The sequence below is a fragment of the Toxotes jaculatrix genome, chromosome 17, assembly GCF_017976425.1.
Source record: "Toxotes jaculatrix isolate fToxJac2 chromosome 17, fToxJac2.pri, whole genome shotgun sequence".
NCBI lineage: Eukaryota > Metazoa > Chordata > Actinopteri > Toxotidae > Toxotes > Toxotes jaculatrix.
The window spans coordinates 17779888-17805687 of record NC_054410.1 but is presented as its reverse complement, the minus strand read 5'-3'; the positions used below and the strand labels follow the sequence as shown (position 1 = coordinate 17805687).

The following is a 25800-nucleotide window of genomic DNA, read 5'->3' as shown; positions in this document are numbered from 1 at the left end:
CACCTTTTTACAGCATGTGATGCCCTTTATTATTCAGTTTTTGATTCTTGAGTCTTGTCATACATATATATATATACATATATATGCATTTGAACCTTTGATAGCTTTTTTAAAGGTACTACACATATGGAATTCAATTTTATTTTCAATAGGAACAGAGTTTGCAACAGTCTGAAAATGTAAGATTTGATTTCTAATGTTTAGAATTTAAAGACAATGTATGCGGTTCAATTCTGTGAATCCTTAATAATTTTGAGCGACTTAATTTCTGTGTATTTGCTATGCAAGTAACTGGTGTTGATATTAAAGGTATAGGTATAGGTACTATACAGGTAATTAGATTAGATTTATTTATTTATTTATTTGGTTAAACTTATTTCCTTTCATTACTGCCAACATCCTCACACCTTTAAAGTGTCCCAAACATGATTAAAAAAAAAGTGAACCAAGTTTATGTACAACAAACCCCGCCCCTCAGCACACGTGAACCTCCCCAGACCCCGCCCTCCTGCAGGCGCCTATGTATTTTATGGGCGTTGATTTCCGGTATGTAATGTCTGGAATTTCAGGTTTCACGTTGTGTGAGTAATGTGTGTGTGCGTGGTGTATGTGTGTGTCTCGCATGTGAGAGTGAGAGTGTGAGAGAGTTTGCAGTGTGGCTGGAAAAAAGCTCCCGGCTCGGACACTGTCACCGCTTTGCACCGCAGCGGAGCTCCGTGTTCCTACATGCAAGTTACCGTCGCGACTCCACAACCGTTGGCCAGCGATGACTGAAAGCCCCGCGACCAAGCCAGCCGATGGGGAAGTGTGTCAGCGAGCGAAGAACGGATTGAAGCCAGAGAGAAACGGCTTGGTGAAGAGCCTACACAGCTGCCACGAGCAGCAGCACAAGCACCACTGCCACCCCGAGGAGGAGGAGGTGAGGCCCGGGATGGGACGGGGTGGAGAGGCTGGTGAAGCCGGGGGAGGAAGCATCGGCTGCGCAGACACCCGGACGATGCTGACGTTGTTGTCATTTTCATGAACTCTTGCGTTATTAGGAAATGACAAGATACACGTTTTAATGCGCTGACCAAGTCCTGCTGCTGATAATCTAATGACAGTTTGTTGTCATCGAGACAGACCAAACACAAAACTCTATAAAAAAACATTTTAGCTTACATTTGTTTCGCTCTGTTAATGTTATATTCTCTCTCAAAACATGAATGGAGAGCTGCCTCTGAATCGTTTCGAAGCGTTCTTTAATTCGGCGTAATCCTAATTGCTCCAAGCATCGCCTGAATGCATTAAAATCTCCGTTTTTTTGAATGGGCTCATACTGCGCTCCATCGCCCGCTCCGTTGTTTTAAAGAGGAAGGTTGTTTAAAAAGAGGCGGGTGTGACAACTCGGAAATCTTAGACAGCATAGAATTCTTATTCTGTTTAGTGCATATTATGTGTGCCGAATTTTAGAAGAGGTTTAGCCCCAGTTTGTGAGAATTACAAACTGGGTGTAGTATATCTTCTAATAAATTATGAAAAATAATCATACAGGATCTCATGATGCACATACCACCAAAGCCAAAGAGCAAGTCAAACAACTAGGGACAGTTCAAATTTCTGTCCCTTAATGATAGCAATAAATTTGCAGGTTGCATCCTTATCTCATCAGTTGATAGTGTCTTTATTTGCAGTGTGTTTTAGTGTATACTTTGCATTTGCTCCTCCTGCGGATCACAGATTGAACGTTGAAGCTCTCTTAATTTTGGCTCATCTCAGGGTGTCTGTTGGGTGCAGTCTTCTGAGTTGCAAATCTTGGGCTTTAAAAGTTTGTAAAAAAAAAAAACAAAAAAACCCACAGTTTTCTTGAAGTGGGTAACTCCCTTTACAACCAAGAAACTGAAACTACAATGAGTTATGGGGAGACATTGAACCGGTGCACCTGTTCAGTTAAGGTTGTTCGATTGAGACTGCATGCATGCTGTGGAAAAGCATTTTCCAAAGACGCTAATGAAATTTCCACCCTCTGGTGCACCCTCTGTTACCGTCCCAATTAACAGGTCCCCTCTGACTACGTGATTAGATGCTGTCGCTCACATGGGCATTTAGACTCACAGATATGTTGTGGTGCAGTAATTTGAGTCTGAATGTTGCTTTGCTAAGCAAAGTGAAGCTGAACATTGGTATTTTAAATGATCTCCCTTTTGCTGAGTGTGTTCAAACTTTTTAACTTTTTTTTAACACAGTTCAAACATCAAAATGGCTGAAAACTCAGATGTTTTCAGTGAACATCGGTCTTCTTAGTATGATAGTAATAATTCAGTGGGGTAACTGCTGGTAAAGGCAGAGTAATAATAGTTATCTTAAGTTTGAGATTCTTAAGTAAAATAAAGTAAGAGAAACACTGCTGATTATTCTCATCAGTAGACATTGTGGTGCCAAAGACAAAGCCACAAAAAAAAAGCCTCCAAACTGGAAACTGTGTGCCTGGTGACTGGAACTCAGCTGATTAGAGTTCATGCAGATGTCAGTGTTGCTGCTCTGTAAGGTATTTGAGAGAAAGGCATGACCGGTCACATGTAGTGCCTAATAGCCATGAGCACCGAGACGAGAATGATGGGAAGGCAAATTGCGTAATGTCTGTGAGTATTGAGTTTCTGTACATCCACTTATGAAGATGGAGAAAAGAGACATGTTAAGTTAACTCGTCTTTATGAAATATAGATACATTATTAATGCATTGTGGATCACTTAGCACTGCACAGATTTCCATCAGCTCAGTCATCTCTTCCCTTATTTGGCAGTCAAATCTTTCCCTCGGCGGCCTGTGTCACAGTGTTTTCTTTCTTGTATAGCTAGTGTACAGCTGACCATAACTCAATACTGTGTTCTTATCTTCCTCCCACTTACAATTTGGCTGCACATAAGTCACCTTTGAGTGAGTTGCAGAAACCTCAGACAAACATAACAAAAGATGTGTTTTCTCTCATTGGAACAAAAGGAGAGGGAGTCACAGGAAATCAGGGCGTAAATTTATATAAAGAATATTCCAAATACTACATGAAACTGTCTTTGCACTATTTAACAAACCCAGAAGCAAAATAAGGCTCCAAGTAATTATATGTCTTCATTATCATTATCAGTATTTATTTGTTTGTTTGTTTGTTTGTTCAAAGATACATCAGCTCAAAAATGGGCATATCCCAGCTAAAACGTTTGGGTTTTAACATTTCATATTCAGTGTTTTCATTTTTCAGCATATACACAGAACACTGTAATATGTTATGTGAATCTGACCCTGCTTTATGTCATTTTATTTGAATATCTCACTGCAGTCTGCACAACATATGCATTTAAATGCATTTCTTTGAAACATTATATTGATTATAATGAAGCTATTAAAATATCATTAAGAGCTATTACAAATAAACTAATTCTGACTCAAATGGATACAGTGATAATATCCAGAGCAATAGCTTCAGTTACATTCTCTTAATTGCCATATTTCAACATGCATGGTGGTTTTAATGAGTGTTTTTTTTGTTTGTTTTTTTAATGACATTTCAGTACAGTAGATTTTCTGGTTTCTCTGTTGCTTAGATCCACACAGCCTCCCATCATGGCAGCCTGTACAGTCGGCCCTTCATTGAGTCTTTCGAGGAGACGCCCATGCTGGTGGCAGTACTCACCTACATGGGCTATGGCATCCTGACCATCTTCGGCTACCTCCGTGACTTTCTCCGTCACTGGAAGATCGAAAGGTGCTACATCGCCAGGGAGAAGGAGGAGCAAAAAGTAAGAGAAGCCACAAGACACAATGTGGTAATTTACAGGAAGTCAAAAAAATAAACCCCACACATAGCCAAACAACAGAATAGGTGCAGGACTGAGAACACAAAAGTCATCAGGCGAGTCTAGTAAATCTCTCTTATCTAAACAGGTTTGTAGTTAGCAATCACCACACCTTGCAATGACCCTGGAAATGTTTTTTTTTCATACTCAGAAAATGCACTCTGTATTCTTGAAAACAGCGTCCATGTAATGATGGCAGTTGAGAAAATTTCTAAAACCAGATACCTGCACACTGTGCCTTCACAATGACTGGAATGTTATCACTGTTTTGCTTGCACAGTGACAATGCTGTGGGCAAAAAGTGCTCAGAGGAATAGGAAGGCAAAAAAGCATTTCAGGTGTTGAATGGCACTGATCTGGTAGACTGAGCTCTAATTGCATGTTGCCTGGTGACCCTGATAACAAGTGGAAAAATACACCTGATCCATTTGTTATTTTGATAACCAGACTGAACCAAAGTGACATTTGCACACCACAAAGTTTTCAGACATTAGAAGCTGTAGCAGAGGCTCTCGTACTTTTACCATTTTAAGCGTGGGTTGCTTCAAGCTTGGTGTTTGCAAAAGAAGTAGACATGTGACAATAAAAACCTCAGAAAACCTGATGTAATCTTGTCAACCGTGATTATATCCTTAACAGGAAATATATAGCAAGAAAAGAGTTTGTGTACAGGCTGAAACACTTTAGAGAGATTTGTGTGCCTCACATGAAAACGCAGTGAGGCTGAGATAATATTTGAAATATTCTCCTTGAGGTGACATTGCTTTCCTGCACAGTAGTGTGCATTGTGCCTGCTTAAGACTGCATTTTTGTCAACGCACATCTAACGGTGGAGTTTATCAGTGCATTTGGAACACGTCCTTCAACACTCCAGATTGTTTTCAACATCTTATATAATGTTTGCTAGCGAAGCCCATTGTTTTAAGTATTTAGTTATGTTGAGGAAAGGAAGCTTTAGTCATTAAATCACCCCGAGGATATCCCACGGATGTTTCCTCCAAGAACCGAGGAAAATGAACTCCCCTCAGTCATGTGTGTAAATGTTGAAGATTAAATTTCTAGAGATTAAATTCCCTCCAGCTTAGCTTTCCAGAAGTATGAGTGGCATGTAGTTCTTCAAAGTTACTAATACCAGTAGTTTTTATACTCGTGAAACAAACATGCAAGATTTAGGGTGAAATTCCTACATTATCTGCCACTCAGCTCACGCTTATCCCTCTCATTATGTTCTCTTCTCTCACCCATGTCTAGGACTTTGTTCCCCTCTACCAGGATTTTGAGAACTTTTACACCCGAAACCTCTACATGCGAATCAGAGACAACTGGAACAGGCCCATATGCAGCGTCCCTGGGGCCAAAATGGACCTTATGGAACGGGTGTCCCATGACTACAACTGGACCTTTGAGTGAGAAAGACATACCTTTTGTTTGAGACTGTAAATTTGTTAATCTGCAAGTTAGCTGTATGAGAGAGTGTTAACTGTGCTAACACTCTTATCTCCTACAAATACAAAGAAAAGACACATTTCACAGTAGACTAGGGAACTGAGGTCACAACAGTACAAGACACAATTTCACGTAGGAAAAGACAGAGGAGAGAGGAAGTTGGCACTGAGTGAATATGCTCATATTGTGGTGCCTGTGTGTGTGTCTCATCACATGGGAGAACTGGAAGGATTTAGAATAGAACCAGATCAATAATCGACCAGGCTGAAATATCATCTGATGCTGACAAATGACATCGAGGATTAAGTCATCAATCACAGTTGCTGCAGATTGATCTTTTTGTCAATCAGCTCATTGAGGAATTAACTAATTGTTCCAGAGTTAGAAACCATTATTGATTAATCTGTCTTTACTGTCTTTACTCTTTGGATAAGTCAAATAATTTAGTCTGTAACAAATGAATGCTCATCACATCCTCATATGTCTTAAGACCAAAAGCCCAAAACCCAAAGATATTCAATTTATAAGCATTTAAAACATCACAAAGCAGTAAATATTAACATTTAAGAAACTGGACTCGGCAAATGTTTGACATGTTTACTTAACAAATGAGTTTCACTGCTGCGCTAAAACAAATTAAACATCTGTACAACACCCCCACATACACTCAACTCCACCCTTTTCCTGCTCAGCACAGGGGAAGGACAAGATTAGGTAAACCTCTACAATATAATGCAATAACAGAATCTAACTGCAGAGTGAAAAATTCAGCCCAGGGACACATTCATAACAAGTCATAACAGCAGACATTATATGTATTCTTTAAAAATGTTACAGAGCGGGTGTCTTTACCTTGTCCACCTTTGCATCTAGTGATTTGTTAACACTGATTTTGTCAGTTTCTTTCATGTGAAATGTATTTTCCCAACCTTTCTGCAACAACAACTACACATAGAATCCAGTAATTTGATACTATTCTCAGCTGCAGTAACCACAGAGAACCTGATCTCCCCGGTTTAGATTAGATAAGACCACAGTTGTAGGTAGTTTGAAGAGCAAATCAAAATGCTTCTCGTCTTCTTCTTTGCTCCATCACTACTTTCAAACCGCAGATGGACCTAAATGAGCCGAATCTATCTCTCTCATATGTGACTGCCAGTGTGAACACATCAGTTTGAATCATTTCCTTTGGCATTCCTACTACTTTCGCATGTACAGTAGTTCATAACTTGATCTTGTGACAGTGAAACCTTTTTCTGAGCAGTCATCAGAAAATCACATCAGAATTTTGTCATTCTGCACTTTTTCACAACAAAAAAGAAAGGAAAAGCAAAAGAAGAAAGAAAAAAAAAGAACATGGAGTGCCAGAGAGACAACGAGGGGACAGCTGAGATTGTAAAGACTGGAAAAACAAAGAGGACATTTGTGCAGTCCTCCCTGTTGCCCCTCTTCAATCTAGCTTTTAATTAGCTTTTCCAATCATTACAGTTAATTGTACCAATAAGCTTGAAAAAACATTGGCTTCCACTCATTGATTGTTTCCTCTGTCTCTCTCCCAGGTACACCGGCCGGGTAGTGCAGGATGTGATTAACTTGGGCTCGTATAATTATCTCGGCTTCGCTGAGAATACGGGTTCATGTGCTGAGTCTGCAGCCGAGGTCACCATGAAGTACGGCGTCGGAGTTGCGAGCACCAGGCAGGAGACTGGTACAAACACACAACAAAGCGCACCGGACACACCAACTGACACTGCGACTTAGCAGCAGCAATGTGGAGAGATTAATTCACCACAGCAAACAAAGCAGCATAGAGCAGTCTGTTTAGTGATGCAGTCCGTCTGTGTACGCAGTGTTTGATTGCAGTGCAGATATCTTAAAGCGCGGTTTTAATGTCTTACCTTTATTTCTCCTGCACTGCTAACATTGGTTTTCTTTCTGACTAAACCTAGGTTGGCTTTAAAGGAGCAATGAATGATGTTAAAGGTGTAGAGTTTCTATTGGAAATGCATTGTGTCCGTCCTTGGGACCTGACTACAAAACCAATATTTATTTTCATTACTGATTACTGCACTGTTTATCAAAACAGTGCAGTAGTGTGTGCATAAGAGCTGCATAATCAAAACACAAAGGTTGTAATTCAAAATGGGCAAAATATACTGTGATTTAAAAAAATAACTTACCTATGTAGTAAATAAATTCAAAACTACCCAGATTTACCAGAGTATCAAGTATTCAAAAATGTGTTGAAAATGATTTCTGGAGGATAGAGGTCTCTCCAAGGGTTTGTATTTTGAGAAATCTGCAATTGAAGCCAGACTGCAGAGCAAGTTTGATAAGATCCAGATGAGCCTGGAGGAAGTAAAGTAGACCATCTGGTTGGCAGATATTTACTGATAGAGAAGAGCCAGTGATGCTTCTCTTCTTCTTCTTAGAGAGAGGACCTGCCCACGTTATGAACAGTGCAGTAGTGTGTGCATAAGAGCTGCATAAAAGCTGTCAGCTGGAAAAACCATGAGTCTACACACACATATACTGTACAGGAGATGACAGGGGATCAAGTAACATGAAAGAATAGTTCAGTTTTTTAGGGAAGTATAATACACTTTTTAGGAAATTTGTTTTCTTACACAGAGTTAAACTAGAAGATCGATGCCCACCATTTTAAGGTGCTGGTAGGTCTATTTTGGAACATTTGCGAGAGCCAGACATGCTGTTTTCCCCTGCTTCCAGTCAAGGTTTTCATTGTTAACGAAAACGAATGAAATAACCAAAACTAGATTTGAAAAAACATTTTCATTAACTGAAATGAAAATAAAAACTGCTCCAGTTTTGAGACAGCAGATGGCACACGTTGTCTGTCCATGCCTGGCATCATGGCAACGAAAGTTGGGAGAAAGCGCCAGAATCTGATTTGGGATTTCTTTGAACTTAACAGCGTCTTAGTTCAGAGCAAGTGCCTTGTAATGGAAGGTGATGGAATATGTGGGATCTTTCTAAAGAGGTAAAATCCCACAAATCTGTCTAAAAGTCCATTTGAAAAGCTCACACAAGGAAGCCAACCTATTATTCCTTGACAAGGTACAGGAGGAGGGCCAGAGAGGAAGCTGAGCCTGTGGCCCATAACTCAACTTTTTTTTTAATCTACCGTTGTTGTATCCAGTTGAATTTTTCTAGTTAGTGACACAAACACACTGACTAACACACATCTTTTATAGTTGTCTTTTGTGGATGGTTATTCATTTGTACTAAATGAATACATTTTTCTTGAATGGTATGATGTTTGTTAAGTTTTATTACACAATACTTTTTCTGAAGCTTTTTGATCTCGCCCTTTGGCAAAACACATTACAAAAAAACTAAAACTAATAACCTATAGCTTTATAGCAGTCCATGTAACCTGCACAACCACAACAACAGATGGATGGTGTCGAAAATAATGAAACTTATAATTTTGTCACAGTAAAAGCATCAAGACCATTATGTTTTTTTTTGTTTGTTTTTTTTTTAATTGTTTTGGGGTAAGGGGTTAGGGTGTTAGGGATAGGGTTAATCAAGGGTGGTAAATTTATTTTACCCAACATTCCCCCATGAGCAAGCACTTGGCGACAGTGGCAAGGAAAAACTCTCTTCGAAAAGAGAGAAACCTTGAGCAGAACCAGGCTCTGGGTGGGCGGCCATCTGCCTCGACCGGTTGGGTTGGGGTCAAGATTTAGGGGTATGATTAGGGGCGGGGTATGGTTAAGGGTGTAGAGGGTATAGGGGTTAAGGGTATAGTTCAGGGTGGGGTGGCGTTAGATTTGGGGGTGGATAAGGTGGAGGGAAGAAAGATAAAGGAAGGGTTAGGAGATGGGGGGTAAAAGGGGGGGGGGTTAAAAAAAGGTGGAGGGCGGGTAAAGGGGGTGGGGGTAAACAGGATGTGGAGACTACAGGTCAGAGGGAGTTTGGGTCCCCCCGGTTCTTTTAAAGAGCCGGCGGAACCTTTTTCTCAGTGATAGTTTTTTAGGTTTCTTCTTAGTGTCCTCCATCTGATTTTCTAGGTTAAGCAGCCTCCCCATCAGTACATCCCTGGATGTTTCTCTGTCCAGAGCCTCCTTGTCCAGAGCCTCCTTGGCCATCTTCAGAGACTCCAGGAGGCAGGACCTTTCCTCTTGCCACTGGAGCCTCTCCATGTCCAAGTCTTCCTGCATCTGCAGTAACTCTGCTCTAAAAATGGAAGTGGCCTGCATCTGTTCAGCCAGAAAATGAGACTTATCATCCTCGAACTTGCATCGGGCTTTTGCCAGGTTTATTTCAGTCTGTGCCAGTGCACTCTTCGCTTTGGCGTTTTCCTCCACCACTCTGGCTAGCTTTTTCTCAGCATCCTCTCTCTCTTCAGTTTTTGCTTTGAGCGCTGCCTCTAGTTCTTGTATTTTGAGTTCAGCTTCCTTTTGCAGCTTTGCCTGTGTGGATAGTTCAACTGACAGGCTGCCCATCTCCTCATTTACCTTAGATGTAAAATATTCAAATTTGTCTGCCTGATTCCACCAATATATTTTTCCTTTCAGCAGGGCATACATTTTGTCCTTCTTCTCGCCCATGATCTGCTGAACCTCTGCCTGAGTTATTAGACGGACACTCTCTTGGTTTACATCCGTGTCCTTAGACTGGATACTGGTATTACCAACAGGAAGCTTGTTCTGGACTGCGGTGGTGTCTGCAGTCAGTGTTCCAGCTGGCACAGCTACCTTGGTTGCTGATGAAAGCAGAGATACATCTTTCTCTGCTTCTGTCTTCTGTCCAGAGGCAGCGGTTGGTTTTTCAGGAGACCGTCTGGGAATGATCAGTCCAAACGTACAGCTGGCTTGACGAGTCGAAGACATTTTCTGAGGCTGCTTTTTCTTTTTCTTTTTCTGGTTCTGTTCTTCCTGTCCCTCCTTTGTTTCCCTCTTCATTTGGTGTCTTTGTAATGCAGGAAAATCTGTGTCATCAAACTTCAGGGTGGGCTTCAGCTCAGCCTCTTCCTGGACATTTGTGTTAGTCCAGCCGTTGACTGGCTGAGGCCGTTGACCTGGCTTGCTGGCTGCTTCCTCTGTAGAGTGGGGTTTTTTCCTCTCTGCTGGTTCCACAGCTGGCTTCTTGGTGACCGTCTGTTCCATTTTGCTGTCAAGCTCTGGAGACTTGGCTTCAGTGTTCATGGCTTCCACTGAGAAGATTTGCGTAGTCATTTCTTCACTGTGAATAATCTGGACACTAATGAGTGATTCTGCTCTGGTGACCTGAATTTAAAGGTAAACGTTCCATCAGAGATCAAAGGCACAGGGAGTGGTGTCACCACTCCTGCTGATGTCACCACAGCTGCAGATGTCAGATGTCAGAAGTCAAAGTTAATTATAGTGCCCGTAACCATGGAGATAATAATGCCATAATATGGCATTATTATCTCCATAAGACCTTAGATTCTATCAATCCCAACCAACTTTGGACCAGAGGCAGGGTACAGCCTGAACAGGTTGCCAGTCTTTCACAGGGCTGACATATAGAGACCACCAACCTCAGAGACAAATTCACATTCACACCTATGGACAATTTAGAGTTTCCAGTTAACCTAGTATGCATGTATTTGTACTGTGGGAGGAAGTTGGAGTTCCTGGAGGGAACCCACACAAGCACAGGAAGAATTGCAAACCTCACACAGAAAAGCCCTGGCTGGTGGATTCGAACCTTCTTGCAGTGAGGCCACAGTGCTAACCACTGCACCACGACCCAATTCACTGTCCTATTCTATATTATCTATATCTATATCTATTCTATTCCAGTAAAAAAAAGTTTCTTTTTTTTCATATATTGATTAAAAAAATGCTGGTGACAGTTTCATGATAAATATATAAAGGCACCCACCCTGTTTATACATATTTCAAATAGATTTTATGCCAGAGGAAAATTTTAGCATTCATAAATAGCAGGTAGTTACAGTGATGAAAACAATGGCAAACATGGTTTGAATTTTTTTTCAGACCACCTGCACCTAAATTTGCAATTGTGGCCTACTGGAAGCGTTGAGAGTGTCTATTTAATATACAGTAAAGTGGAGGTCTTGCACTTTCAGTCTCTGGAGAGGAACAACTACATTGTTCAGCTGACATGTGAAAACTGTAATTCTAAACCACAGACACTTTCATAGCTGCATTAGTTGACAGGCTACAGATTGTACAGAACTAGAGTTCAGCTTTTTCTAAAACTGCTTTAGAGAGGTTTTGATTCAGTTGCATGATCATTGTGGAGGCTGTAGTTCATGAAAAATACACTTGAACAACTAAACTAAAACTAACACTGAAACTAGAAATTAAACTAGAACGAATAGCTTTCAAAAAAAAAAAAACTAAACTAGCAAACCGGCTTTAAAAACAAATTAAAACTAAACAGAAATTGAAAGCTAAAAGTCAAAACAAAATAAAAATAAAAACTAATGAAAAATGCTAAACTATTATAACCTTGCTGCCAGTCTCTATGCTAAGCTAAGATTACATCCCCTGGCTATAGCTTAATATAGCCAGATCCTCTCATCTAATTCTCAGCAAGTAAGAGAATGAATGTATTTTCTGATACAAAGTACTGAATTAAGTCTGAATACTTTTGTAAACGAGAGATATCAGTTTTCGATTTTTAATACATTTTTAATAGTTTCTAACAACATTTTTTCACCTTGACATTATGGATTATTGAGTGTAGATTGATGGGCAAAAATAGCGATTTTACTTATTTACAAGTGTGCAAAGATCGAAGGGGTCCAAATGCTTTCTGAAGCTATTGTATATCTTTGAAGTTTCTGGTTGGTATGTGTTTATGGTGACCTCCTGTGTGTCTGTGTCTCAGGTAACCTGGACAGACACGAGGAGATGGAAAAACTGGTCGCTAAGTTCCTTGGTGTGGAGTCAGCCATGGCGTTTGGGATGGGGTTTGCAACCAACTCCATGAACATACCAGCACTGACAGGCAAGGTAAGACCACAGGTGATAGCTGGTTCCTCAGTAGCACTGTGATTTATCTTGGCGCACACATTTCTTATCTCTGCCCTTAGGCTTCCTTTTTGTTTCCCAGCCAGATTTCCTGTATGTTGTCACAGCACTTTCTTCCTTTTTCTTTGTCTGTGCTCAATTTCACCCCCTCTCTTTATGTTACATGAATGTAAGTTTTTATTGGCATGTGAACTCTGTGTATGTATTTCCAAAGATTAAATAAATGAACTTCCTTTCACTTCTGTTTGTGCAATATTGAGGACAGTTTCTCACGAAAACATTCCATAAAATCACACTATCAGAGGTCACCAGTAGCATCAAACACTCAGAGACACAAAACCACCTTCTGACGTCATATCTGGTGCAAGACTCTTTGCATAGGTGAATAGTAGCTCAACTACATATCAGCATGAAAAATAACACAGAATTCAGACAAGTCTGTTTTGTCACGTTGCTGTTGATGTTGTTTGGCAGGTAGATACGTCACCACATACTGGGTTTCCATTATTGAGTGTGATACTGCTGCTTTAAATTCTTTTGTTTGTTTGAAATTATGCAAAGCTTGTGGTGAAAATGTGTGTGCAGAGTGGTCGCACAGTGGCTTTGCTTAAAGAGCAAACAATGCAACATTTTTTATTGTATTTTTATTGCATACATAAATATATATATATATATATAACGCTATATTCTGCATCAGATGGGTAAAAATAAATCAAATGTATAAATAATTTATGCTACTTAATGTTGATCTGGTGTCCTGCAGGGCTGTCTGATTCTGAGTGATGAACTGAACCATGCCTCTCTGGTCCTGGGAGCCAGACTCTCTGGGTCCACCATCAGAGTCTTCAAACACAACAGTGAGTCTGAGATTACAAATAGGTCCTCCTATCAGTCTGTCTCCTTAAGTGCATTTATAGGTCAGTTTATTTTCTCTGTCCACCTGCATCCTTGAGTCTGTTTAAGTTTGTCAGTCCCTCAGTTCAAGTGGTTAGCCTTTATCTTTATTCATTACTTCTCTCTCTTATTGCTTTTAGTTTCCCATGTTACTACTTTACTTGGAGAAATTAAGTTTTTATTTTACTTATTCTTCAAAATGCCTTCAAGGAGCTAGCTCTGCTTTCTATGCTTCTGTTTAAATTAAGTTAGCTCTTGTTCTTAAAGAACATAAGACACATGAAATATAATGTGTAAATATTTGTGTCTGTAATTACTTGTATCATATGATTAGCCTTTAGTTGTTTAATATGACTAGCCATTAGGCTAATGAGCCACAACTTGGAACCGCAGCTGTATCCACATGCTAGTGTTTGCATCATTCTTAGAGTAGAAAGAATGATGAGTAGAACTACAACTGATGTGCTAAGAACAAGAGCCGCTTTATGAAGAGTCTAATAACATTTGATTATGTTGTTTAATAAAATGCTCACTATTCAGGATTAGTAGGCCTGCTCACACTTTGCTTGGGGGTCTATCGAAACTGTGTAGGCGAGTGTCTTACTTTCTTCAAATTCATTTCCAGCACTGACGACAAAACAATGTTTTCTACCACTACTACAGATACCACATTTCATTTTGAATGTAACTTTCTTGATATTCCTGTCAGATATGCAGAGTCTTGAGAAACTGCTGAGAGAAGCCATAGTTCACGGCCAGCCCAGGACTCACAGACCATGGAAGAAGGTCCTTATAGTGGTAGAGGGCATTTACAGGTAGTTTATCCATTTTCTCCATGAGATGAAGGCTTAAAATCTGTTGTTTTCTCTCACTGCATGAGTTCTGCACTGAACAAAAACAGATGCTCTGGTATTGCCTGTGACATTGTTACTTCATTTTCACATTTTCTCTTATATATTATTTGAGACATATAACTTGAGGTATCTGGTTGTCATTCAGATGAAGTCTGAAGTCTCGGCAGATGACAGGTCCCAGCAGATTTAAACTTAGATCCTGAGTGGGGAACAGATTGTACTCCCTTGAGTTTAAATTTCCTGGGTTGTCAGGAAAGCAATGAACATGAACACATCAGGACATTTCAGGACACTCACTGTAACAACTTATCCTTTGCCTTTTCCTCCCTGCAGCATGGAGGGAAGTATAGTCCGCCTGCCAGAAGTCATAGCCCTAAAGAAGCGCTACCGGGCTTACCTCTACCTAGACGAGGCCCACAGCATAGGGGCTCTGGGGCCGAGAGGGAGAGGTGTGGTCGATTACTTCGGCCTAGATCCCTGTGATGTGGATGTCATGATGGGCACATTTACCAAGAGCTTTGGCGCTGCAGGGGGATACATCGCAGGGAAATGGGTAAGGATGGAGGATTGTGGGTTTATTTTATGGCCATTTCACATGTTTTTGAAGGAAGAGTTGTAAAGAAAGATAAGAAATACAGTATACTGTATTATAAGTTAAATTCAGGCTCACAAGTCACAAGATCTGGAGTATGTCGTTTTCTAGTTCAGGAACTGAACAAACACTGATGTTAAAAGTACTCTGCTTTTTTACCAAAGATGCTTTTGGTACATATTTTCTTAAGATCAGAGGTTACACAGTGTCACGTGACAGACAGGACACCTGTCATCTCAGCAATGTGGATTTACAGCCTTTCAGTTCCTCTATGCTGCATTCCTGACATATTATCCCTGTTCCATGACACGTCACTGTGATGACGCCAGCTTATCAAAACAAGGCTGAAGCCTGATTTCAAGACATAAACAACTTTTTGTCCTCATGAAACGCTGAAGAGTTGTGACATCTTAGAACTGCTGACGTTCATAAACAAAACGTACAAAATAAAATGAGTCTGTGCAGATGTGTAACTAAGTTTAAAATAAATAGAAATGTTTAATGTCTTCTTGTCACCTACTCTTACCACCTTAACTGCATTCTCTGTTTTTGTTTTTTTCAAAGAAGGCTGACATGAGGCATCCATCACTAGGCCAGGAATCACGTTGCAGGCTGTAGCTTACAATAATAAACTGTTAATAATGTCTTTCAAACATAGTAACAGTTCAGTAGAGATGGATGGTAGTTTAAAGTCTTATTTTGAAAATGGAACTACAAAAGTCTCAGGAGTCACGTTTTAGCAGTTTTTAATCAGAACTAAATTTCTGTTTCTATAATCTGTGCAAAACATTATATTTTCCATGTTTTTATTTTTAATAATTACACTCAGCTGTTCACATGAGTGAATAAAGAAAGCTGTCTCAGTTACAAAGAGTACCAGACCCTCCATGGTTGTAGAGATTATAGAGTAATAGTGTTGTTCATGCATATTTACTGACACCTCCTGTGTATCTGCTGGGTTTAGGAGCTCATTGAGTACCTGCGCTCCCATTCCCACAGTGCGGTCTACGCCACCTCCATGTCTCCTCCTGTGGTGGAGCAAATCATCACTTCTATGAAGTGCATTATGGGAGAAGATGGCACAAAAATAGGTAAGTCCAAAATGGTATGACAATATTGAACTTTTTATTTTTTTTTTAAATTTATGTAGTCTGTGTCTCTATACAATATAAAAATGTTGCCTCATCAGTCTACTTTCAATATCCCATAATGACAAAACCAAAGAAATTTCAGCACATTTATTAAAAAATAAAACTGAAATATTACATTGACATGAGTATTCAGACCCTTTTCTATGACACTCAGGATTCAGAGTTATAGCAGGAGTCTGGTTAAGAACTGCCACATTTGACTTCATATTCCAATAAAAGCTTGGATATGTTTGCGGCATACAGTTGATTATGAACAAACATTGGTCACTCTGTAACTCACATTACAGATGCAAAAACCACAAAGCCACAAAATGTAGATTTTGTGAAACAACATGAGCCCCTTTTGCTGTTTCCCAGCCCCAACCACAAAGATAAGCCCCTAGAAGTCTTCAGAGAAAATGCATCAAGCTTAATAAAGTTATTTAGTAAAATGGCATCTGTAATTTCAAATGCTCAACTTGCTTTCTAAAAAAAACCCTACCAAGTTAAATGGTACCATTTAAAGTTACATTTATGACATATTGAAAGATCTAGTGGAGCAGCCGATGACAAGGTCAGACTCTGCAGATGGATGAAGGAACTGACAGCAACAAAAATGAATAACATGTCAGATTCACTGAAGTGAAAATAGACTATGAGAGACAAACATCAGACTCAGGCTGAGAGAATGTGTACTGAGCACTGCAGTACACTATAAAAGGTTATTGGACAAAGAAGGCAAATCAGGAAAAGAACTGTTCAGGTTGTTTTGATGAAAATAATAAGGAAATTGAAGTAAATGAATGTATATGTCTTTTACATTAACACTAAATCTTTTTCTCAGAAAATGTATATATTCACAACACAATCAGCACATCAGGATTCTTTTTTATGCCAGTGTTGAATGAATTTAATCTTAGCTGCTGTAATTCTCATCAGTGGCCACCAGGTGTCAGTGCAAACTAGTAAAATCTAAGATCTCAGTGTCAAGTGTCTTATTTCAAATACAAGCTGTTCTGCAGAGAGGACAGTGGAACCTCTGACAATCCTCTTCCTCACTTCGGATTCTTTAGCTTTGCCTGTGTTTCACCATCATCTGAATTATTTCTGTTCATTCGTTCAATCTCCTCCACTCAAACTGGTTAAATCTAAACTCAACCACTGTCCCAGGTGTAAATCAGTCTGTAATCCGTCAAGTAGTGGGCTGGTCCAGATAAGTCTTAGCTGGGTAAGATTTGGCCTTTGTGAGGCTTTTTTTTTTAACCCAAAACATATTTACACTATGATTTTTATGCACCTGGTACATCAGTGCAACAATCTGCATGCAATAGTTCCTTCTTTGTGAGTAGTTTGAAACCTAAATTTATGTGCACACTAAACAGAGTTTGTAGCCTTGTATTTGATGCAACCCAGGCTCTTCAAAGAACCCAGTGAAGAAACCTCCTGTGGGAGAAGAAAAATATTACAACAAAACTAAAAACTTCATCTCCCCATGGTGCCTGGATGCTGCAACACTCAGATGTTTTCTTGCACTCATCTCATAAAAGTGATTGTTTTCAGCTGCTTGTCAACTTTCTTTTATTCATCTTTTCAAAGTATCATCAGCACAGCTCCAGATGATTTCCTTTCTCTTCTCTTCAACCAGAAATATCAAATCTGGTAAAGAATAAACATGTTTGGAAAGGAGAGGAGTCTTTGTTTAACTCTGGCACTTACTCACTTTCATTTCAACCAAGTTTTTTTTTTTTTTTTTTCACTTTCAGTAGTAAATTGTATGGAGCAGAGATGAAGGACCTTCAGTGCAGCTCTATAAATATCACCCGTTGTTCATTAATAACGCATCAGCGTGTGATAAAACGTATGCCACTGACGTTCAGCAGTATTTACATCTTAACTGTAACATCTGACAGAGAGTCTTATGAGACCGTGTGCATTACATGTTCAGATTTAAGTGACCTAGTAAAAATAGTGGTCAGCACACTATAAATAAAAGATAGATGATCATTAAATACACATCCCTTTTCGAACGCTGCATAGAAGCTTGGTTAACCTTTAATGCATGTGCTGTCACGTCTCATCCCCTCTTATCATCTCTAGGCAGTGAACGCGTGCGACAGCTGGCGGAGAGCACGGTCTATTTCCGCAAGAGGCTTCGAGAAATGGGCTTCATCATCTACGGCAACGACGACTCTCCTGTCGTACCCATGATGCTCTACATGCCTGCCAAGATAGGGTGAGCCTCGAGCTTTGACTTGCGGCTGCTACGAGACTTTATCCACCAACTCCCCCTGAAGCATTTAAATAAGTACAGTGTGATGAATAATATAACTATAACTATCAAATATTGATATTTTCATGACTCTGATAATGTCATTATCAGAAATGATAGTAATATGACATACAACTGTCTGCCTTTGGCTCAGTTAACAGAAAAGCTAGTAAGTGAACTCTGAGTTAAGATTTCATTTCAAATATAATAAATATGTATTCAACTGCCAATGTTCATCACTAAACCAAGACATTTTTTAAGGCCAATATTAAGCAGACACAACATATTTAATGTCTTTCTGGAGCAGCGTGTCACACAAATGAAACAAGGACATGCAGTTTAAGTCTTCAGGTCCGTACAGCCAACTGTAACTCAAGTGTCCTTATAAGTGATCTTGTCCAGATGCAAGTACCCGTTAACATGGTCAGCCGCTGTTAGAGTGACGTTTTTCAACTGTTTCTTTACATTGAGAGCATTAAGAATGCAAGACAACGTTGTTGTTGTTGTTGTTGTCCATGTGTCATTTTTGCTGTCTCTCCCTCATGTTCGTCCCACCAGAGCGTTCGGGAGGGAGATGCTGAAGAGGAACATCGGGGTGGTGGTCGTGGGCTTCCCCGCCACGCCCATCATCGAGTCCCGGGCACGCTTCTGCATCTCAGCAGCCCACACGAAAGAGATGCTCGACAGGGTAAATAATCTCTTTCACTACAGAGCAGCATTCCTTTAGACAGATAGGAAACATTTCACACTTAAAAATGGCTTTTTAAGTCCTGCTCGCTTTTGGCAAACCATTTGGTCTTAATTTGAGAACATTATAAAAACATACAAATAGTTTACTGACTAAACAAGCTCTTAAAAAATATCTTCTCTTATGTTTGGATGCCTCAAATTTGACAGTTCTCTCACTGGTGAAACTGTTGGGGGTTTTGTGATATGCAGCTCCTGCACACGTTTAGAAAAGTTGTTTAGAAAAGTATTTTTAGACTCTGAAGGTATTGATGTTGACTAGTCATGCATCGCCAGATCTCACTGTGCTCTGCTCCACACAGGAGAGAGGTCTGACTGAAGCCATTATTATTCAGTGAAAAACACTCTCTGGGTTGTTAGGCTTCCTTTAATTAGTCAGTATTGTCAGTCCCAAGCCTGAACTGCACTAAGCTATACAGGTGCTTCTGATGAATATAGTTCCAGGGGGGTCATGGCTAATTGCTAGACTTGTGTGTGCATCAAGTTTTTGGCAAAGTTTTCCAGCATGTAGTTTGAAAGCTTGATTTGCCAGAAGGAAAGGAAAGGGTACAAAGGCCAATAGTCCACAAAGAGCAGACAGTGATACCAGCTGGCACTTTTTTTTTGTTTAAAGTTATATTCTTAAAAAATTGGGGACCCTCCTGTTGAAAGGTGTTGTAATGACCTGCAGCTTGTTTCAAGCCAAGAGATCATGGTGACGTTAAAGAGAAGGAGGGCGGTCTAATGGGTGGAATTGGGAGGATGCTGGTGTGATATCTTGTGACCGCCAAGTGTCTGCTTCTGGAGAATTCTTTTAGTCACTTCACAATCACTCAGGCCTCTCACTGTGTCTGACAGTGTTACAAGGGAGGCCTGACAAAAGACGAGTCTGTTACTCTGGTGTAATCTGAGTTTCAGGAAAAGTTGAGTTGAAGTGACTCCATTTAAAAAAAAAAAAAACAAAACACCAAAGTGTCAGCTGGATCACTCTGCAGGTTAATGCACAGTGTATTCACAGCGTTCAGAGTTCAGGCCTCCACTCCAACCACCCTCTTCACTTATTGTGTTGGTCTACAAAAGTGCACAGCTTTGATTGCTCTTGGCAACACATCAAAAAAGCTGCCCAGTCTTCTCGGCAAGGGAAGATTCTACTGCACTGAAATGAGCTCGCTGCAGCGCTGACTGCTCTTTTTCTTCCCAGTCAACATCTTAAATTATCCACAGTCCTTTTCCTACTTTAATCATAAGTATAGATCATCTCATACAGTGGTTGAACCTTCTCTTGCGTTTCCTGTCTAATTGGGGTACCCTTGAGGCTCAGCTGGCTCAGATTCAGACCGTGTCTCCAGGAAATACCGTCTGTTCGGCTCCTATTCTTCTTGTGCTTCAAAAAAAAAGAAAAAAGAAACAAGAAAAAAGCTGGAAACAGAGAGTGGGAGTATTGTAGTGCTGTAGTTCTTTTATCTGTCATGATGTTGAAACCTCTCTGTTGAAAACTCTGTATCACTCCTGCACACTTTGATGTGTCATGTTGATTTGTGTTTCTTTTACCTACGTGTGAGCTTTCACACTTTTGTCTTCTCATTCACACACACACACACATACACATAAACCTTCTTTTTATTATTGTCCTTCTTCTTAAGACCTTTCATGTCATTGACCATATTAATATGCAACACCAGCATCAATGAAGTAAGGCAGATCAAGAGGACTTTATTTGGAGCGACTTAAAGCTACACTAACCAGTATTTCTTGATAGTGACAATGGATTAAATGGCTACCTATATGGAAGGGGTCACTCACCACATGTAGCAGAGAATAATCACTCACTAATAAGGAGTCTACCATATAACCTCTCTACAAATCCATTCAGGGAACTGTGTCACATGTTAGCTTTACCAATATGTAACATCTCATTAGTCATCCCCAAGTCTTCTTGTTATTGTTATCCATACATCCTGAGAGCTATGATATTTTTGTCTCATTACTCATAGTGCACTCTTTAGACTGCCTATCTCTGTGGGTGAAGAGTTTCAGCCACAGCAAACACTTACTGCTGTTTCGGTGACATATCTGTACTCATCACCTCGACAAGATGTCCTACTGGTGACTTCACCTCACGCTCGAGCAATAGGAATGAAATATCGGGTCCAACTGCAGCGTTAAAGTTAGCGGTCTTGTCTGTTTTAGGGCTTGTGATTTCATCTTAGGAGACAGGTGTGTTTTTCCATAAAAAGCAGTTTTAAATTAGCTGGAACCACATTTTGTCCTTCGTGTTGACAGCTGTTTTTATTGTACAAATGTCTCCACAGGCTCTGAGTGTCATCAGTGAGGTAGGAGACCTCCTTCAGCTCAAGTACTCCCGACACAGAATACAGCCGTCTTTGGCGCGGCCCGTTGACGATAATGTGTTTGAGGACATTGACGACTGATGAACCACTCCTCCCCTGAAGTGGTGTGAACCTGAACAGCCCCAGAAAATATAGAACGGGTCAAGACGGATAACAAGTCTTCCACAAGGACCGAGATGTGCACAGGTGCCCCTTGTCACTAGCTTGCCATAACATAACCCCCCGCCCACAACAAAAGGAAAACACTTAAAACTGTCATTTAATTCTACTTTGCCTTACCTAAACATGCAGAACTAGTGGTGAACGCACTGAAAAACAGCACGTCTGCTTTTTAGTGTGTACTTTTTATTTCTTTTTTTTTTCTTTTAATCATTTTGTGTCAGAGAATTTTTTTCATTTGGGTGTGTGTGTGTGTGAACGTTGGTAATGCTTATAGACTTCATCATGTTAAACCTTGTTGTTACGTATGTGACATGGACAGATGTCAGCTTTCCAAATGCCTCTGAAATTGTGAGATTTTGGGATATTTTTCACGTTATGAAATATTTTCATATTATCTAAAGTGAACTTGATAAAGTTGGATTGCTTTTAATCATTCAAAATTAAATGATGAAAAACCATATCATCTTTAATTCAGAGCAGTTCAGATCAGTCATTGGTGCCATAGACTAAAAACAGAAAGCACTGGATGTCGCATTGTTTGCACAGGACCGTACAAGTCCCTGTTACTTTAGCTCCAAGTTGCAGAGTCTGTTTTTTAGAACATATTACACAAAATGAAATGGGCTTGGCTGAAATAGACAGGCCGTCCCTAGTCTGAGGATTAGATAATTAAATGATTCAGATCTGGAACTCCTGCCATTAGACAATTTATGTTGTTTTGTCCGTGACCATTTGACCTTGTTCATATTCTGGTGGCAGAAGGTCCAACTTCCTAGAACTTCCATTCTTTTGAGACTTGTTTTTTGGTGGCAGTGTTCACTCTATTAGGTGCCTTTTAGTTTTGCTGATTTTTGCTGATATTTTTTATGTTAAACTTTACCTAATCTTTCTTTTTTTTTTTTTTTTTTTGGTAAACAAGACCAGTCTACAACACCAACAACACCTACAACCAAACTGCTCCTTAAACGTCACTTGACCAAACATTTCCAATCCAATCACCATTTTGACAACATTAAATTGCTGTCATTCCATTCTTAGCTCTTTAGGCATGCCAAAAATATAGAACTTCAGAAAAATACACATATCCACTTTCTTTCCAAAGGTACTTGACAAAATCAATACTGCTCTCAAGTCTGTGTGCTAAAAATGGAGCTAAAAAAAGCTGACTAGCTTAAGTAGCCCGAAGAAAGATAGTTCCAGCTCTTAACTCCCTGTAAAACCATCAAACAGTTGCTTTTACGTTTTGATTTTTGTATCAGTTAAACAAACATCTAACATGTCACTTAGTAAAATTTTAAGGTGCTAGTACACAGATTTAACAGAGCCAAGCTAGCTGTTTCCCCTTTTTTCCCCACTCTTTCAGCTAAGCTAAATTAAACGCTTGCTTTCTCTTGCTTCATATTTAGCATACAAACAAGAGTGTGGAATAGCCTACATTTTTTTCAACTAAGTCTTAACAAGAAAACCAATAAGCATATTTCTCAAAACGTCAAAACATTGCTGTAATTTTGGGACCAGTTAATGCTAGCTACATTAAGCTAATTCACTTTGTGGCAAAGTGGAAATGGATCCAAAGCACTAGCATACATGTCTTTAGCCGTGTTATCCGCACTCAGAGAAAAGGTTTATTCTGCATAGCTAATACAGCATTTAAAAAAATAAAGTTTCTCTGGCAGCTCTACAAGCAAAGGTTGATATCATTTTTATCTGTATCCATTCTAAATGGAAAAAGTAAAACAGCTATTCTGCTTTCTAACAAATATTTTGTTGTGTCTTTTGTCACCTTTAAATGAGTAATTTTGCTAATTTTGTCATTGGCATTTTAGCTAATAGTATTTTTGCATTTTAAAGTGAAATCATTCAACAGAATTGTAGCTGATATATATCCCACTGCAACAAACTTATGGAATATAACTAGTAGTACAAAAGTAGTTTACAGTAGAGCTTATATATGTGCTGTCAGCAAAAAGTTGGTATTTTAATCGACCAATGAAAATGCAAGTTTTTTTTAATGAGAACTTAAACATTCAGACTCATAGTCACTTACAGCCACTGGAAAAATGGAAAGAAATGTCAGTTGAAACTTGAATGGGGAATTTGATTCCAGAGCATCTGTAACGCATGATTTTGACTGGCCTGTTCTTCCCACATCAATGTTACATGTCACCATCACCGGCATTATTGTTATTTTTTGTTGACTGACCATTTTAGTTCATGTGTTTGTGTAAGCTGATTTAATTCACGTGTTTGTGTAGACTGATTTAGTTCACGTGTTTGTACCATTTAAAGTCTTACAGATTCATTTTTACTGAAAGGCCAATACCTGTCCAGTGTAATGCAAGTGTAAGCTGCTGTTCTCTATGTGCAGAGGGTCAGTTTAGTCAGTTCAGGAATAAAGAAAAACAAAAACAATAAATTATATTTATATATTCATATCTCCAGGCCTGACAGGAGAATATTTAAATTATTAAGACTAAACTAGTCTGGATGTAATTCAGCATTGTTGGTAAGTTCCTTCATTCTCACTCATCTCTTGGGTGCTTATTAGTAATGAGATCATTGCTTTGTGTCTGATAATGTTGTTTTAATGCCTTGTAAAACAAAGTGCTATCTCTGTGCTGTGACTCAAAAGTCATAAATAACTTTAATCAATCTCTTGTGAGAGGAGATGTTTGTGTGTGTGTGTGTGTGTGTGTGTGTGTGTGTGTGTGTGTGTGTGTGTGTGTGTGTGTGTGTGTGTGTGTGTGTGTGTGTGTGTGTGATTGCTGGCATGGTTTTGGGTAATAATGTATGTGTTGCTTCACTTTTGCTTTGCTTTTCTTCCATGTACACACCTGTCTTTTGAACTCTTGATCTTTACAATGCGCTATTGAGCTTTCACACTCCTTAATAAAGGCAGCTGTAAGAAAAAAAAAAAGTATATATATATATATATATATGTATATATACAAACGTATAATTACCTAATTAATTAATTATTAAAGAAAATACCACGTGCATACAGTTACAGTTGCATGTGTGCACACTGGCAAACATTGTGTAACCACTTGTTCCTCATAGAAATGCATGTACAGCTGCTCTGCACCACAGCCATCCACAGGTGCTCGATGATATACACTGTTTTGCTAGATGTGACTTTTTTTTTATGTTATCATAAAAATCCACTTCATTCCAGAGGAAAGTTTGAGTTAACATTTTTGTCTGGGGTCTGGGGAGATTCTCTCGTTGTTTTTGTTCTTGTTTTTTCTTCTATATTAATGTTTATCAGTCACTGTAAAGGGGAGATGTATGTGTATAATGTGTCATAGAAATTTATTTAGTTTCTTTGGTGTAGGAAAAAGTCCAAACTATGATTTTGTAAAAACCCCAAAACCTAATGGCGTGATGTCTTAATGATGCAGTTCTAAATTTAAATTAGATCTCTGCAGTACCCTTCAGAGTTGTTGGTACTACATTGACATAATGTACTGTTGTGACACTTCACAAATCCATCTGGTCCTGGATATTGTGTCTGTGGAAAATGCAGTATGTTCTTTTAATGATCTTAACCATTAAACCACTTTGGTCTTGAGTATGAAATGCACCAAAGCAGAGTAACCTTCATGCCTTTCCTTAAGGTCTATGAGCTTTGCTGGTGTAACACAACATGAAATGCCACTATGGAAAACGGTCCCACCCTTTTTTTCTATAAAGTTTGTTTCATTGAAAAGAAGCTATTGAAAATATTTTGTTTACTATGGAGCAACCAGGGAAAGATGGTTTTCAATATCACCGGCAGCTTTTGTTGAAAGCGCTAGAGTGTGCCAATAACAGAGGCAATCATTTCAGTGGTTGAGTGCATGTTACCACGCATCCAAGATAATTATTTTATGATACAGTGCCTTTGAAGTAAATGATTTTATAAGAATTCTGATAAGAGTAAGTGTCAACTGAGATTGTTCATCTTTTACAGTCTTCTTTGACATCTCTTATTATATTATTTTTCTTCAACAAAACTTATAACTAGCACTGGATGTGTCCTCTGTGTTGACTAATTGCCATGCATTTATGCATCTGAAAATAGAAAATGCACTATTTGCAACATATCAGCAAATGATTAATGTAAAGTGTCACCCATGTTCATAATAGTAGATCATTAAAACAATAAAAACAAAGCTATTTTGAATTGCCTTCAGTGTTCTTTCACACACAGAAATAAGCTGTTAAATCACCAAGGACATTTTTAAATTAATTATTAATTTTAACACTTAAATTCCAACAAATACAAACATTTCGTAGAACATTTTCAACTACATCCAATACAAAAAACTACATCCTCAACCATGTCCACAAACTGGTGGCTATCTAAAGTAGGCTTTACAATAAAAATAAGAATGCACATATACTGACAATGCTTTTTTTTTTTTTCCATACAGCTGAAGTGAGTATACATGTTGATTTGTATTACAGGAGGCGTAAAGAGTAACTATCTGTTACTGTGGTCCAAAGGTTTTAAAAGAAAAAACAGGTCTTGGCATGCTGAGAGTCTAAAAGTCATTCATAACATGATA

The 25800-nt window shown here is 39.2% G+C and overlaps 1 protein-coding gene across 1 annotated transcript; it reads left to right on the top strand.

Annotated features, from left to right (window-relative positions):
* The first annotated feature begins 584 nt into the window (after window positions 1-584).
* On the top strand, window positions 585-24167 carry LOC121197399 (serine palmitoyltransferase 2-like). The gene is made up of 12 exons (XM_041060996.1): window positions 585-919; window positions 3580-3774; window positions 5083-5237; window positions 6837-6985; window positions 12130-12254; window positions 13036-13129; window positions 13876-13981; window positions 14354-14573; window positions 15577-15703; window positions 17840-17975; window positions 18570-18699; window positions 21050-24167. Exons 1-12 carry the CDS (start codon window positions 767-769, stop codon window positions 21167-21169), a joined length of 1710 nt encoding a protein of 569 aa, XP_040916930.1. The 5' UTR covers window positions 585-766; the 3' UTR covers window positions 21170-24167.
* The last annotated feature ends 1633 nt before the right edge of the window (window positions 24168-25800 follow it).